Below are 17,819 nucleotides of genomic sequence, written 5' to 3'. Positions count from 1 at the left end.
GTAAAATCTACACTTGCATGGATGGCTTTCAACCTCTCGAGTGCCAGTAAGTTGCTTGTTTTCATTTAATCAGCAAGTTTTGCCTTTATCCAGGATCAATTTTAAAGAGTAAATGAATATCATTGAAGTCACATATATGTTCATATATATGCGTGTATGCAGATGCATGTGTAAAGAAATCAAAACCATGCCCGAAACAAGATGTTATAAACTCTTTTTACTTGTATTCTTTTAGACAGCATTTAATCAAGATTGTAACAATCGAATCTTAAATAAAGGTAGGAGATGAGACAGGAAATAAAGATAACACACTTCTTTTTCAAATGTCACATTTAATGTTTTCACCACTGTACTTCAAATCTACATTTTACAAAGTGACCAGCAAGTGTGCCACATTAACTGACCAACCTCTGAGATTTTACCTTTCATACCAGTGTCTTCTTGGGCTCTTTTAATTAAACACGTTTCTCATTCAAGTGAATTGAAATGCTTCAGTTGGTTTTATTCTCAGGAGCCTCATAAAAAACAAAGATATTGCACCATCTTTGTTCAGTTATTCAATGTTTGTCTCTTTCACAGCAAATAATTACTTCATTGAAGTTAAAACTTCCAAACATAACTTACTAATAGTCTCCAATTTCAGCTCAGATCACTCGTTGAAAATACTCTGCTAAATACAGATAACTTACAATAACTTTAACAGTTAATTGTCCATAACAAACACCATGGTTTTTCTCCAGACCAATGTTCAAATTTTAAGACCACCCTTTAATATTTCTTTGTACAGGTGAAAAACAGTCTTCAATTTTCTAGTCTTGTTTTAAATATAAAAGTTGGAAGGGACATTCAAGTTTCAAGTCTCCACACTGAACTTAAAAAAAAAAAAATCATGTGGAGGTAAACAAACCAAGTTGTATACTCCAGGAGGTAGAGGCCTTCAATTTGTGTTCATATATACATATGCACAGAATTCAGTGTTCCAACAGAAAAAGAATTAGCCAAAAAGTAATAAAAGTTATTTACTACTGTGACATTTCAAGACTTCCACAGCTTTGCCTAAAGACACAAACACAATTAACATAATTCCCTATGTGCTTTTTTTTCCTTTCCTTTTTTTTTTCTCTCAACTGTCCAGTGCAGGAAAAAATTCTCACAAAATTTCACAGACCTAAAATGTGCAAGCTAGTTTCTCTCTATACAGCAATGATGTCAGGGATCTCTGAAATTAGCCCATAAATGGAATTATTTACACACATAGAAGATGCATGCTGGGGGGTTTTTATGTAAGAAAGAGCAGAAAAAACTTCTAATAAAAATAGATTAAATATATATATATATTTATACTGGGTAAGGAAACAGAAGTTTAGTCTCTCCTAGTCACAAACTCATTCTCTCTACTCACAACATCTGATTTTAGAACAGCACACATCACCATCACAGCTCTAGTGAGAAGCTATTTATAGATTGGATCACCAGGTGACATGCCCACCTACCGTGGTCACTGTCATCTGACATGACTTCATGATTGGTCGCAGTCAAGTTTTCTGTATTCCTTAGTTTTAGAAAACCCCAAATCTTCAGGAATGGCTCAATATCAAAATGTATGTCTATCTTTTTGTACAAGCTCTCTTTGATTAAAAAAAGAAAAGAAAAAAAAAGAAAAAAAGAAAAAAAATCCTTCCCAAATTTGGTTCAATTCTGTTTGTTCTGAGCTGAGCCATCACAGCTGCACTAGAATTCATAAAACACGTGCAACTCTGGGTAAAATATTTTCTTCTAAAAGCACAACCACTTTACAAGATTAAAAGTCTAGTACATTTCTAAATATTATTCATATTGTACAAGTAGTGGTTGTTAATTTAAAACTTCATTAGTAAAATTACAGTACAAGCATGATTAACCTCCAGAATTGCAAATCCCAGACTCCAGTGGAAAGCTACATTACATCTTCAGTAGTATATTATCTTCCACTTTACTCCCAAACCAGTGGAGATGGCGGCATCTCAGACGGTTGAGCAACTGTGGAACTAGAATGCAATTGACACAGAAAATCAGTGTTCATTTGCAAAAGCTAATAGACAAGAAAGTTAATGCTTGACCAGTAAGCAAACATTTCAAGTAAGCGAACATTTCATCCCCTCCCCACACCCCCCAAAGAACAAAACAAAACAAACAAAAAAGACCAACAGGTAACAACACTGACAATGACTATTTCAGTATACTTTATCTACTTACTTCCTTAACGATACTTTAGCTATAATTGTCATTCACTTCAATGTTTTTACAGTGCAATTTTACAATCAGAACTCAACTTTTCAATCCCAATTTTTAGTCTTGACTACTGTGCTTTTCTGTATTTACAAAAATATTACTCAAAACCTTTACACATTTTATTTGAATTCTAAGTATTCATATAATCTAAGTGTTCGTATAGTTATTTTAAAAATGTAACTACACACATGCTTAAGGCATTTTTTGCAGAATTTATCTATGGACCTCTCTTATCCTCGGAAACTCAAAACAAAAACATTATGGATGTATGAATTCTGTATTAATAATAAATGGGAATTAATATCAGATGTGATTACATACAGTTACCTAATAAAGCTCTTAAAAGCAGCAGACTGAGGGTTGATGCAGAGAGGTACTCTGTTTCCTTTCTGCTGTTCCAAAATGAACTGATGAATTATTTCTGTAAATAGGAGAAAAATAAAAAAAAAACAGACTATTAGATTAAAGCTTTGTGCTTCAGTTAAATGAAACTCAGACTGGAGGAAACTAAAGCTTCCTTCACCAAAAGTACATGTTAGTAAGGATAAAAGAACTCCAGTTTACCTAGCTCTAATCTGATAGCATACCTCTTACCAGGAATTCACACAGAACTTTATGTGCACACTGAAATAAATGCATACAAAATAAAACTGTCAGTCAATACTCTAGTACTGAATTGATGATAACCAGTTATAGATTAAATCCCAATTCAAATTATTTCCATCATCTGTTCCAGAAAAGTACCAGAAAGGAAAAAAAAAGACACCTTGCATTGTATATGCATCCAGATTGCATATCCTAACTATATACTACTGAAGGATGGAGCAGGAGGATAAAAGCATATGCAAAGATTTAACTACTACTCACCTTTAACCTGACGAACAGAACTGAGGTTCTTTTCAAAAGTGTCATCAAATTTGGGATTAGTGATGGGTTCAAAATCACTAGTATAAACTCTTCCAGTAGATGTGGAAAAACAGCATTTGCACATACAAGTGTGGTATCGCAACCGCCCTTCATCGAGATATGGGTGAGCTAAGGCATCCTTAGCAGATATTCTTTTGGACTGGAACAATGCATTTAAAGAAATTAAAAAAAAAAAAAAAAAAAAAAAGTTAGTGTATCTCCTGAGGTACTGAAACAGTGTAAAGACTCAACGTTGTTTTATAAACCCCAGATGACGGTGAAGGACTAGTTGTCAGGAAAAGTTCTAGCTTTGCAAACACTCTGCCACTAGGGGGAACAATTTACTTAAAAACAAGCAGCATCGCTAAGATGACATTGACCTTTCCGTACCAGAGCTAATGATAGAAAATGCTGCTAAAGATGATTTCTATAAATAATTTTTTCAATAATTACTTTTTACATATAACCTTAAAGTTAGGACTCCTGCAATAAATCAAAAATAAAACCCATATTTATTTTTTGTAATGCTAGCAAATACAGCATTTTGTAAGTCCATATTCTGCAAAACATTTTAATGTGCCCCTAAGTACATATTGAAAGTAAAACAAATTTAAGCATTACTGAGGCCAGTATAATTCAGCATATGGCACCCAGAGTTCTTAGAAATCCCTTAACGTGTCATGTTTCAGAAAACAAGTGGCAAAGGAAGAGAAGGGAGGAAGGCAGTCAGAGTAAGGGATTAAATTACAGTCTATTTTCACATTAATGTGACTTTTTTGTGCCTAACCCGAGTACTCAGGCTCTAAGTGTCCAACACCAAAAAGGAGAACATTCTCCATTTTAAAGAACTGCAGACATCACTGCTATTGCATTTTCAAGGTGTAATGAAATCCATTGTTATAAACAGATTAAAAAAAAAAAAAAAAAAAACAGGAATAAAAGTTACTTGCTCAAAAATACAAAGCAAAAACAGTGGCAAAGCTTGAACTAGAACCCAAGTGTCCCAATTCCCTGGACAGTTTTTAGATAAAATTAAAATCAACTCTTCTAAAGGATTATCCGTGTTCTTCAAAAACCAAAATCATTTATTCATTTATTGAAATGTGATTTGGGAATAAACAGTGTTCTGAATGTTGGGGGAGATAGAAAGGAAAAAAAAAATACATATAAGTTATGTTATAACATGTCTGTGTTTTTGTCCAGTAAAGGTATCTTAAGACTTTTTTTTTTTTTAATTATTTTTTATTCAAGAGGTACTGTACTGCCTTCTGAAAACTTTACCAGTTACAAGCTTCGTCCTTTGCTGTTCAGTCAATTTTCTATTTTTCATTTAAAATTTCAGGGATTTTCCTGAATAACTAAGGTCACCTGATTCAGGTATCAGATTTTCCTGTAACTTTTTTTTTTTTTTTTTTTACAGTAAGCTCAAAGAGATGAGATCTAATAAATCCAAAGCAGCAAATTTCTATTAAAAAAAACAGATGCTCAGTGGAAAAAAAGATCCTGCTTTGTGACTGTGTCACAGAAGGAATTTTTCGTGTGTTGCAAGACCATGAACACCCACGTGTCTCTAATTAGAACTGCATCAAAGTATCTGATGTTCTGCTACCTACACCTAGCTAGGAAAAGATAGCATGATTCATGAACACCCTCATCTCTCTCACTCCATCAGAGCTTTCTTCAAAAGACAGATTTTAATTGTGAAATACCCATTCCAGGGGGAAATTAATCGACCAATTATAAGATGATACTTTTATGTCTTTTACAGAACCAGAAGTTCTGAAATGCAATCTAGAAGAAAGTCAGTTAAAGCAACTCTTTACTAACAATATTCATATACATAGCAGACAACCAACATTTTTAAAATAAAATGTATTCAAATTATTTTAAAGCATACTTACTGGATCGAAGACCAACATTCTGCAAAGGAGATGAACTGCTTCATGAGTAGCTTGACTGGAAAGTGTATATAGGACAGGAAGGGATGGCTGTAAGGGAATATGGGAAAGAAAAGCACAGATAGTTGTCCCAGCGGATCCATCAGCCAGAAAATACCTCTATAGCATGCACTGTACTAGAGTTACTGGAGACAAGCTTCGTGCTATGAAGGACATGCACTAGCTAAAGCTACCCAACAAGAGCATAATCACTAACACAGCACCTGCAAATGAAACCTAACTGATGATTTTTTTCCTTAGTTGAGATGTTAACCCTGGACATGTCCATATTTCAACCACCACATTTATCAGAGAGCAGTTGCTGCTTTAACCACAATACAAACCTACAAGGTACAAGTTTTTTTCTCTCAAACAAACAAATTTGGTAATACCAATAGCTGCCCAATGCTAACAGTCATTCCTCAGCTCCAAGACAAACAAATTTTTATTCTCGGTGAACTACTGCTGTAACTGATGCTGAAAAAGTTTTAAGCAATTTTCTAAAACCATTATAAAAGAGTAACCACCAAATTTTGTAGTGCTTTCTTAAATTATAACCACAAAAACATGGCAAGATGGAATCAGAAGTCATCCATGTATAGTCTTACACTTTAATCAGCACATTTCAGTGCTTTTACTGGGAAGGTTACTGTCATTTCCACTTTACATCCAAGGCATGTGGCAGACCAATTCCATAATGCAGTGCTCCCAGTCCCCAAATACATCTTCCATGCACATTATGCCATTTTTCGCCTAGCACTTCTGAAGCCTCTTGAAGGGTTGTCTTTAACTCTCATTTGTTATAAAACCACCGCCTGCCTAGTTCTTAAATATTTATTTTCAACATTTAGTGCAAACGCAGAGTCCTTTTTCTAGGGGAGATATTTATTTCTCTCTGTAAACACTACTTGAAGCTGTGCTGCTGAGAGCTTTGATTGCCCACGTCATTTCCAGTATTTCATTGTTCTGATCTCAATGACTGCCAAATGATGGATTATTTTGCTTTTCTTTACGCAGCCAATCCATATCTAACTGACAGTGTCATCTAGTGCAATTAAAATGACCTTCAGGCATCCAGCGCTTTGTGCAGAAAGAAGCAGGCCAGCCCCCCAGGTCTGAAGGGATGGGAAAAGGGGTTCAGCGCACGGTGCCTCGGGGTTCCAGAGGCTGCAGGAACGCGGCAGGCGATGTGCAGCAGCAGGACACCGGCCACATCAGCACCGCAGACCCGTTCCCTGCTGTACCTCCTCAGCTTGTCCATGCACACAGAAGCGCGTCAGCCTGTCCCTTCTGAACGTTTCCAGCTTTAGTTGAGGGTGCAAAACCCTTGCGGCACAAATGCCCAAGTTAGAGCAGATTTTAGCTACATCCAGCACTGTCGGGACTGCAAGGACACAACCTGCCTTCCAGCTGCGGGCCTGGGGCAAGCTCCAAGCCCCTCAGCAGGGCTCACTGCCAGGCAGCCGCGAGGACGAGGCCGGCTGCTCCTCCCCTCTCAGCAAGGGCCCCGCTAGTTCAACAGGCAGGTAATATTTTAACAAGGTTTTACCTGACATACGAGGTTGCCATTTGACAACGTTCACATATTCTCTAGTACAAGACTCTGAAATTGACTCTGAAACTGAACGTTAACACAAAGACAGCAACATGCAAAGACAACCCACGCCAATTCCTAACACGAAGTAACTGCTTGAAGATGTCCAGAGTGAGAAAGAATCAACAATAAAAACTTCACCATTATATGCCATTCATTTGAAAGCATCAGCTACATCAAGGACTCTCTGGGTTGAGCTTCCAAGATATTTTTTTAAAGCCACAACTATGGCATTTGCCAAAACCAAGCACTGTATTTTTCTGCTTCATTTCCATTATTCATATTCCCAAATCAATGCACAGAAAACATAACACACAAAAAATGAAAAAGTTTCCTAAAAAATTCTACGTAAATTAAATTTGATTAACAGAAAATAAAGTTTTAATTCTTTCACGCTATAATCTTGTTGAATTTGTATCAATAATTCAGTTGAAAAAGCTTTCACTACCTCATAAAGGGTGCATTAAGGCCAGTGCTTTTGGTCACTGCAGTAGAGCGCACTACAGTAAGTCTTCAAAGTAAATGAAGTGTCGCCAAACAACTGCGCAGTTTCTCCTTCACAGTGAAAAAAGCAGTACTGGGGTAGGGGGAGAGTCTCAATTTTCACATTTAGAAGAAAATGAGAACAGAATCCTGCCAGAAACAAAACCAAAAACCCAACCAAGCAAAACCCTGCCCCTTGGATTTAGGCCAGGCGCTACTCCAAAGAAAATTCCTACCATGGAGTCCGTTACTGTTCAAGACCCAAAATTCTTAAAATTTATCCCCAAACTCCTAAAAATTCTTTTTTTTTTTTTTTTCCCCTTTTGAAAAGGAAATAAACCAATGCGCATACACACAACCACCCCCACATACACCTTGGTTCTCCTCCCATGAAAACTGAAATAGCATTCACACCAGCAAGTGAATGATTAATTGCAGTTGAGGTGGGGGCAGAATACACCAGCCTACGGACAGAAATGACTACAGCATTCTGCAAAAAATTATAACGTCAGCTGAAAGCTAGCTGGTGTACTTACGGGGCAATATTCACTGCCAAACTTAGACCATGTATTACAGCTGCGTGGATCTGCAGGACTTCCAGAACTGCATGAACTCTACATAGACTTAACTGGTATGCGGTGCTAATATTTGGCAGGCATCTATTGCTTGTATCTGTTCAGCAAAGCTAATAAATATAAGTTGTTCAGTTTTTGTAGATTTGTCCATGTGTGTAAAGATTTAAAAAAGTGTCACTGTGGAGCTATAAATCTGCAACACCGAATACAGCACCATGCACTTCTCTGTATTTGGTGCAGGCTATAGCATATAAAGCTGTAATATTTGGTAGCTTCGTATGATTTTCTCAGTAGTAAATACCATCTATGCAAAACAGTACGGTCATCCAGGCTTTGTGATTAAGTAGATTTCACCTGCATACTGGGGCAGAAAAATATGATAGCATTCCTCATTTATAGAGCCTGCTGCATCCAGTACAAACAGGGATGCATTTTTCCACTACATGTATGCCCCTTTTTGGCAGGTTGTCTGTCACTCCAGGAGCATCTGCAAACAGCATTTGCTTGGGAAACTGCAACCAAGCCCACTGCTAGAGATAAGAAACAGTCCTGATAAGAGAGTGCTAGCCAGGTAGGAAGAAACTGCTAACCTCTGAATTCCTGTTAAGATTTGATTATCATAGAATCAACATTCAGGCGTTTCAGCAAATATGGTGCATCATACTGGGTCTCCTTCCTCCATAACAGAATGCAAGAGCACAGCAAAGGGAATGAGCTCCAACACATTTTACTTTTAGAAGTGGGTCAGCACATTCTGGCAGGGAATATGGTAAGGAAATCTGAATCCCTGCTCACGGTCCTCCATGAGTGCAGGAGGAGATGCTCCAACTAGCGCTGCTAGTTGAGCAACCTCAGTTCACTTAAAACTCAGTTTGAGGCACAATTTGGTAAATACAAAACCAAAAAAAGTAGTCTATACAGTATGCAAGATTTTATGACGACAACATACGGGGCTTTGTTGTTGTTGAAATCAGAAACTTGACGCATTAATCTGTTTGTACATAGAGCAGCCCAATACTTTACCCCTTAACTCCTGTTCTCACCTAAATTGATGAAAAATAGTTTGTGCAAGAAAGCAATTGTCTGCTTCAAACGTTTTTCTCTTCCTGTTAATTCCTTTCTAATTAAGAAACGGGTAACATTTAGTTATTTATAATTACTGTAATCTCCATTTTTAAAGATCAAAAGCCATGAATTTGCATTCAAACATGAAGTGTGCTTGACACAGTAAACAGAAATAATCAGTAAAGAAATCAACTAGATGCACTGTAACCCCTATTTCCAAGTTGCAAATGAGCACACCAGCTCCAAAGACTGTTCAACTTCTGTAGCATTCCATGAAGAATGTTATTTTCCTCGACATGGACCCAATTGGTTATGGGTTGTTTCCTATAACTAATAGGCCAATATATCTCTGTTAGAAACATTTTATACCATTTCAACACACTTGCTTTTTTGTACTCCTGTAATTCAGTGGGTAAAAAACAGTTTCAGTAGCTTGTGGAACAGCCTTCACACTGGGATTAGAAAAATCAGAAGACATTCTTGTATCCATTTCAATTCTTGATAATTAGCCAGGCTTAACAAACTGAAGAAGTCTAGCAAATTCTAAAGTTCTTGCTTGCTCCTATCTAGAGGACAACTACTGCACTTTGGAAGTGTCGAGTGATTATCAGATCATCAGAATTTAAAAAGAATACATTCCATGAAGTATTTGGATGTATTCATATACTGTTATATAAAGTGCAGTGGATGTATTTCTCCCAGTTCCAGGTACTATCAAATTTATTATTTTTTTAAACAACTCAAATATTGAAAGTGCAAGACTATACAGGCTTAAAACTTAGAGCTCTTCCAGCATGTGACAGCAAAAACAGTTAGATTTGATTAGCTTTAAAACCGGCAGAGAAAGTCTTAAGGAAATCCTCCCATTATTAATGTTAAAAGAAAAAAAATTCATAAAATAGAATACAGACCACAATGTAGTGAATCAAGATTGCCTAGGAGGCAGAACTCCCACATTAATAATACAGCAGAATATATATTCAATGCTCATTTCTATGGTAACTTCCATTGCGGTGAGTAGACATTTGAGAAATTGCTTCAACATGGAGAAAATAAATAGGCAAACTTTCCTGGAAAGATCTCATGTATTAACATGTACAGGTTACTCATTTTGTTAATTTTTACTATCTAACAATCACATAAATGGCTAAACTGGGTGGACATACTGCTTTATTACTGAACTAAGCATTCCTGCCTAAGCAGTTCTTTGTGTCTATTAACAGCACGTTTCATTTGCTCTTTTTATTGGCCAGTCAGTATAATGATACCATCCCATTTTTTTTCTGTTGTTTTTTGTTTGTTGTTGGGTTTGTGTTGTGTGTTGTTGTTGTTGTTTTTTGTTTGTTTGTTTTTTAAATTAAATTCTACATCAGTTATGTTGAATGTTGTATCTCAGTTTTCAATATGTTGTTAAATCTTTCACAAACAGCGCAGTTCACCCAACAGATGTCTGAGGGGACCCTTGGTGATGAGTTACTGGACTATTCTGTTACAGATCTGGATAATGGGCGATTTACACTTCTAACACTCTTGCTCCTGTCAGTAGAGGAGTCCCTTTGGGGCTTTCTGAACTATTGTGCCAGTTTTAATTTATGTCTCTTGCCAACATTATCACTTACATTTAACATCTTCATTTGAAAAAGCTATGAAAACACTGCCTCTTCAAAAAATGGGGAGATGGTCGCTTGTATCAGCAAGTCAAGCAATACGTACAAGACAAAAGCCAGAAATGCACTTTAATAGTGGAAAAAAAAACATCTTGCCTGAATTGGAGTTTGAATAACTCACTATTAAGTAGTGCCACTGCAACAACACAACCACCTTTGGAAAATTTAACTCAGTTCACAGGCAGAGACAACTCTGAGATCAGAGATCCAAACCAAATATTTACGAACATACATGCCATGCCAACCACCTTTTTTCCTCCCCAGCCTGAGAATGCAATCAAGATGTAAAACACCGTGACAATGCAGCAATAGCATCCTGCACAGAGGAAATCCTACGCTGTGAAGGCTAAGTGAAGGATAGTCTAGACCCAGTGCTAAGAAGGCCAGTAATCTCCAGCAGTACCTGTTTATGAGGACCCCTGAGTATGTGTGCCTTGGCGCCTTCACAAGCTGTCCTCATCGCTTCCAGTGATGGTGTTCCCAACAGGTCAGTGATCAAATCCAACTGCAGGTACAGAACACAGAAATTTGAGATCTTCGACACTTATTAATATATTTCACTATGATAGAAGATTCTTAATCTAGAGTAACTTAAAGTTTGAATCAATTTGAAACACTATTTTACAGATAGCAAACAAAAGAAGATTAACCTATACATTTAGTAGACAGCAAATGCAAACACTTGTAGCTTCACTGAAAAAAAAAAGATTTTAAAGTTTGGAAGCTTTATTTTGTTTACGGGTTTAGTAATGTATTTTATTGCAATTTCAAAAGTCAACTTTATATCATGAAAAAAACTGAGAAGTGCTGTTAATGATGTGTTATTCATTCTAAAAACCAAACATTCTCAACTGAACATCAGCATTGCATACGAAGATACCACACAAAGTCATCCCAAACCAGGACAACTTCTACTTTACACAAATATTTTGCACTTTTCACAAAATATCAACACAAATAACTCCATAGAAGATGAAAAAAAAACTCAGAACTACAGTACAAATGCCTTATACAAAAAAATCCAACATATGGGGAAAATAAGTAAAACAAGCAAACAAACCGTATCTATCTATCTATATCCATCCAGCACCAGAGGAAAGAAAAGGAGTGGTGCTGGCTGTAAGGAACATAAAAACTACCTAAAAAAGAACTAAGATGATGCTCTGCTTAAAACTGCTACCAGCTTTAAATGAAATGACATTTCATTCACCTTTTTAATTTTTAAAAGCAGCAGACAAGCATTCACCTTACTTCTGCAAAAGTATGTGCATATGCTCCTCTACTGAATAAAAACCGCCAACCCCGAAGGAGTCAAACAAACAAAACAAAAAACTCCTGCCAGTGGTGAGCTCAGCTCCCTGGCTCCAAGTGTTCCCTCGTGACCACATCTACTCATGCTAACGAGCAACTGCCTACCTCTCCTCTGAGAATAAACCCATTATCATCATTACACAGCCCTTGTATGCATGAAAATAACTCATTGACTGTTGGTCTCAACTTGTGAAATGTGACTACTGTCTACACACCAACCATGATACTCTTCCCTTGGTGTGAGCAGAAACCCTAGAGGTTGCAGGGGGCCTCGAGGTACGTGCAACTTCCTAACCCTGTACTGACCACGTCCTCGCTGCGGCTATCATTGCTTCACAGAGGAGTGACAGCAAAATATCTACATTTGTAAGGAGAGGGAAAACTAGAGAGAAAAAAAAATCCTAGACCTTGAGGTTTTTCAATGTGGGAAAAATATGATTTTGTAATATACACATGGAACAGATACCATAAAAGCCTGGTATATTCACAAAAAAATAGGAGGTGCTAGATAATCAGAAAAAAATAGGAGGTGCCAGAAAATCAGAAACATTTTCAAATATGGTATTCCCTAATTCTCATGGTAGTTTATCTCATGTCTTATTTTTTTTGTAAGAAATCCCATAACATTCTTATCCACAGTTAGCTATTGTAACTTGAGTAAGTAACCTAGATATATTCATTTATTTCAATATTCTACTATCCAAACTTTAAAATACCAAAATTACCAGTTCCAGTCTGCTTTTGTAATGCAAAGCTTTATGAACTTGATCACAGTTAGAAACTGCAGCACAGTCAGTTTTAAAACTCTTGCCTTACTTCTACCAGGAAAACTTAGTAACACTACTATGGTGCCAATGGTAAGAGCCACTGGACATGACACAGTATTGAAAAAATATATATATGTGCACAATGCAAAAACATTGTAAATTACAAATGTTTAAAATAGCACATCAGTGTGAATAATGTCTTTCAAACCCATGAGAATACTTCGTGCATAAACAAACAAGAAAAGTATAGGGTTTGGAATGTCCCTTTTAACAAAAAGTTTGGTATGTGTTTTTATTTCTTGCCAGTCAATGTAAGTCATCTCACAATTTTGCTGCTATGTAGTTTCTAATCTACTGATGAATACTAAGGACATGAAACATTTTTATGACAGCACATCTTGTTCCTGCTCTTAGATAAATGAATAAAAGCATCCATCCCTAATACCTTACTGCAGACATCACTGTGGATCTACTTTAAAAATAACACTTCAAGAACAGTAGAGATACAGGCATGTTGCATTAGTTTGCTTACTGCTGGAGTGTTGATGACGTGTTCCAGAAAACCAAATGATTTTACACCTAGCAGTAGCTATATAAGATGAAGAAAATAAGGAACATCTCCTTACATACCTGACCACTACTACAATGAAGTAGTCTGAGCAAAACTACCTACTGGTGCGTTTTGAATAGTTCAAGTGCCAATACTGTATCTTCAGTAATAGATTGATAGAAACGTGTTACTTTTTCATATTAGTTGTTACGAAAACCTTGACGCCACTTACATCACCTTTACCGTATCTCAGTAGACTACAGTAGACTTTAGAAATGCAGCAGATTCCAGGGGAATATAACTAATACATATTTCAAAAGCTAATGTTAATAACCACTTTTAATACTGTCTAGAAGCTATCATTTCAGTGTTTCAAAGTAGTTTTTTTTTGTTTTTTTTTGCCTGTGTGTAAACCAAGCAAAATAAAAGCAAGTTTGAAATTCAAAATGCATCAGTAATAGACTCCACAAAGTTATGCAGTAGATTTTTAAAGGGAAATTTAATTATACCTGCTGAATGGGACTCTGTGCCTGAAACAATATTCTTCGCCCAAGTAATTCTGCAAAGATACAGCCTACAGACCAGATGTCAATAGCATTGCTGTAGTGACGGCTGCCCATCAGGATTTCTGGAGCTCGATAATACTGAGTGACAACTTCCTGAGTCATGTGACGAGATTCATCTAATTCTTCCACCCTGGCCAATCCAAAATCACAAATCTAAATTGAGAAGGTAAATAAAAAAATTAAAATAACCAAAACACTTAATGCATTTCAAATAGGTAACCTTGTGGTAACGAAGTAGGAAATTCCAAGCCAGCATTTAAATAAATCAGATAATCTGTTGTAACTGCATAAGCAAAGGGAAAAGGGAATAGGAAGAAATTACACTACTTTGTTCCGCATCCATTTATACTCTCTACAATTTATTTGAAATGACAGTATATTTTTATTTGGCATTACAATATTCATAATCTAAAAGAGTACAAAAAATTGCAGTAAAAATAATTACATTGGCAACCTCTTGGGTTCAGAATATTTCATCCCAAAGCAGATTTCATTTGTTCATGATATGCCTCAAAAAGTTACAGAAAGATTCAACCTTCTCTCACTTTGGCTACCTCTGAGGATATTTTTTTAATTTCCTTAACCAGAAGGGTTAAGAAAACAGACCAAAACTTTCACAATTTAGAATGCTTAGCAAATCAATGTAAACAAAACTTAATTTATTGGTATTTGGCATCACTATTCAACTTGTCTCAGCCCTCCAAAGTTTCATATACCCAAGAAGACAATGGAAGAATCTCGAGCATACTGAATTGCCTTTATAACTAGCACACTGAACACTAACACATACCTGTAGAAACTGCCTGCCTTTCTAAACTGCTGAGGGCATGAGATATCCCACTCAAGTCAGACGAAAGAATTGTGTCTGCTTTGCTTTCATAGATTTGGGAAGAGGTAGAGAGAAAAGGGAAATGGAAGACGTTCATTTCATTTATATTTATTTTTAAGAATCTGTAGGGTTTTTTTTTTCTTTTACAATGACTTTACAGGAAAAATGTTCATATTAAATGGTTTTGTTTAAAAAATTAGACACATCTGATTGATAACGAACAGCATACACATATGTACATTTTCAATAAATTTAAGTAGCACCTTAAGAACACAGTTGCTGTTCACAAGTAGGTTCCCTGGTTTAATGTCTCGATGTAAAATGCCAGCAGAATGTAGGTATTTCAGACCTGAAATATTAAACGAAATTAAAATAAGTACCTCCTCTTCCTTCTCAAAAAAAGTTTAAGGCTGACAACACTTTCCTGAAAGGTCCTGCAACTCCGGATGAGCAAAGACTTCCCCATTGACTCATCTTAATGCAATTCTCACTTCAATTATCTAGTGCATATTTGACCTCTCAATGAACGTAAAAAAACTTTTGGAGGTATACAAACCAGACCCAGAGAGTGATTTAAGCAGTCTTTTTTGTCTTCCCCCAAAACAAAACCAAACCTAAACATGACCTCTCTGGTTATGACATGGATACTGTGGTAATCACAGCCCTGGAATACCGACACGGCTCTTACTGCTCTGTTTCCCAGTAACAATTTTAATTTCTGCAGCACTAAAATTTGACTTAAAAGTTTCCTAGTTAAGAGCAGCACTTCAGAAGTAAACTCAGATTAAATCCAAGCTAATCTGCGTCATCTATATGCTAAGTGAGCACATAGATATAGAGCAAATAAATTATAGCATGAAACTGGGCAAACACAGCTCTCAGGTCAAATGCAAAATGAAGGAGAAGTCAAATAATTCTTGAAGAAACTTCAACTGACAATTTTGCATTGCCAACTGGATAACAAATAAGAGTTTTGACCATTCCCCCAGCCATCATAAACCAAGTAATCACACAGGCACAAATGCCTTTTGTCCTTTAGGTGGGTAAATCTTTTCTCTAGCACAACAGGTACTATCAGTAGCCTATATCCACCGGATATCATTCAGATTCCTTTGCTCTGCTCTTTACAAATGTACTACCAGATAAAACTGACTGCTTACTGAGAGCTTACTCCAGTGAAACTATGCAAATAAAGCCAATGGAAATGCAATTGGACTGACAATGATCAGATGTTCAAAAGGCAAGCAAAATAATCTAATTTCTTGGATAGAAGTTTCCAAATAAACTAAAAAAGATCAAAACAACCATGCTTAAAATCATCGTTGTAGTAACTTGTTTTAGATAAACTTACACTTTAGTGGTCAGCTCCCTGACAATTTAAACTAGTGTTCCGAAAAATGCATTAAGTGCATATAGTTATATATTTACTGGTTTGGTTCAGCCTAGGTGTCCTTTCTGTACCTTGATTCAACAAGCATCAGAGGACTGTTAAAACACACATCCCTCCTGAACTTCACTCTTTCATAGACTGTTAAATATCCTCTGCGGATGAAGCCTTGCTGTCTGCACCCATGTACTATAACAGAAGGCAGCAGGGCTGCCATATTCTTGTAACTAGAATAATTAGTGCTTGCTTAATTCATAATATGAAATTTTAAAAAAAAAAAAGGCCAAGTTTCCATAGGAAACTTATTTGAGATGAGGACATCTTAAAAACAAACATTAAGAAACAGAGAAAGAAATATAACAGTACTACATAACTTACATTCATTTTCAAAGAAAAAAAAATTACCTCTTAAAATCTGGTAAAGAAAAACTTTGACATGATCCGAGCTGAGTGGCTGAGGAGAGACGATAATCTTATGGAGGTCACTCTGCATCAATTCAGTGACAACATATCTTCAATTTATTAGTTAAGGCAAAAGCAGAAAGTCCAGCATGTAATCTCTTGAAACATTTACTCTAACTTAGAAATTCGAGCTGTTACAGGTCAGAGCTATACAGTAACACAGAATAAAGCTTCTTTACGAAACAGAGGTCAGTCTCCAAACTCTTAAAAGAATGAAAATAAATAATAGGTTGTGAAAGAGAAAAGATTATTCAATAAAATACCATTTGCATTAAGGTAGTTGTTACAAAATTATCCCCAAGTCCAATCACGACTCAGAAAACAAAATAAAATTCTTAATATAATTAATGGCATGTTGAAATTTTAATTTTTCCCTTATAATCCGTAAACCACAAATTACAAGCAACAGAAGTAGCACCGTCAGAGTGGACATATATCAACATGACACGTGCAGGCCTGTGAAAACCTGTCATCAGAAGTCCTTTGCAGGCTGCTGCGTGTCCAGTTACGCAGACTGTTAGGAACACACACACCTCCCCAAAGCTGCCCAGTATCTGCTATTTCACCTTTGCAAGCATCACGTACACACGCATCCAAACCCCAGCCATAAAACCTCTTCTGAGTTATAACATGAGAAGAGAAAACTAAGACCAACAAAAATATTTTCTGTCTGAAGGAAAAATGAAAAACCAAACAGAGCCCAGCAGCTGAGGTGCCGCAGACATGGCCATAGCTGGGCCCTCTGACAATTTACAGAAACAGCTGAAGGTACAAAGAGATACAAAATGCTGTGGCTTATCCTGAGGTGAGGTGTAGATTAAGAAGGGTATTAAATTTATTCAGGAGACACTGAAAATACTAAAAATAAAATGTTTCAAAAATGGAGGAACATGGAAGACACAAGGAGCATATCTTAACCCACAAAATCAATACCACTGGGCCAATTTCCTGAACCTGTTACAGTAATAAACACTTGCAAAAGTTCAAAGCAAAACCACAGCATCTCAACTTCCAGGAAGAACTCAACTTGCAACACTGAGAATTTTGAAAACACTTATTTCAACTTTTACATCAAATAAGCTGGGTAAGATGACTAAGAAATATTTCTGCTTTAAAAGTTACCTTTAGCAGTCCCAACTGAGACAAAAAAGCACATCTCTGATATTACATTCACAGCTGCAGAAGGTAAAGCTCGGCTGCCAAGCGTTAATTAACTCCTACTTGCAGCACCACAAACACCTCACAGGCTGCTGCGCTGAGCACGGAGCCGCACCAAGCCCTGCGACATTCGAGGCAGACAAAAGCGAGGCGGAGAGGTGGCACACGCTGCCAAGGTCGTGCAAAAGATCAAGGAGAGTTAGAAATAAAGCTCCGTCTCCTGGGCCCCAACCTCATCGCTCCCCTGGTGCACCGGGTTCACTCGCAGCTCAAGGCAGAGCGGCAGGCAGC

At 36.7% G+C, this 17,819-nt stretch overlaps 1 protein-coding gene across 2 annotated transcripts in view; it reads right to left on the bottom strand.

Moving 5' to 3' along the window:
- Window positions 1–232: 232 nt before the first annotated feature.
- Window positions 233–17,819, bottom strand: part of NLK (nemo like kinase) — a 48,446-nt gene continuing 30,859 nt past the window's right edge. The window contains exons 5-12 of one of the 2 annotated variants that reach the window (XM_084299527.1): window positions 16,314–16,420; window positions 14,785–14,870; window positions 13,636–13,845; window positions 10,902–11,003; window positions 5,079–5,165; window positions 3,139–3,337; window positions 2,593–2,692; window positions 233–2,027 (exon numbers count right to left, since the gene is read on the bottom strand). In XM_084299527.1, the coding sequence (XP_084155653.1) occupies window positions 2,595–2,692; window positions 3,139–3,337; window positions 5,079–5,165; window positions 10,902–11,003; window positions 13,636–13,845; window positions 14,785–14,870; window positions 16,314–16,420 (889 nt within the window). In that variant the 3' untranslated portion in view covers window positions 233–2,027; window positions 2,593–2,594. The remainder of the gene's footprint in view (window positions 2,028–2,592; window positions 2,693–3,138; window positions 3,338–5,078; window positions 5,166–10,901; window positions 11,004–13,635; window positions 13,846–14,784; window positions 14,871–16,313; window positions 16,421–17,819) is intronic. The other variant, XM_084299526.1, reaches the window with a different exon arrangement.

This window comes from Netta rufina, assembly GCF_964035555.1.
Source record: "Netta rufina genome assembly, chromosome: 21".
Classification (NCBI taxonomy): domain Eukaryota; kingdom Metazoa; phylum Chordata; class Aves; order Anseriformes; family Anatidae; genus Netta; species Netta rufina.
The sequence above is the reverse complement of the archived record's forward strand: the minus strand, read 5'-3'. Positions and strand labels throughout refer to the sequence as shown.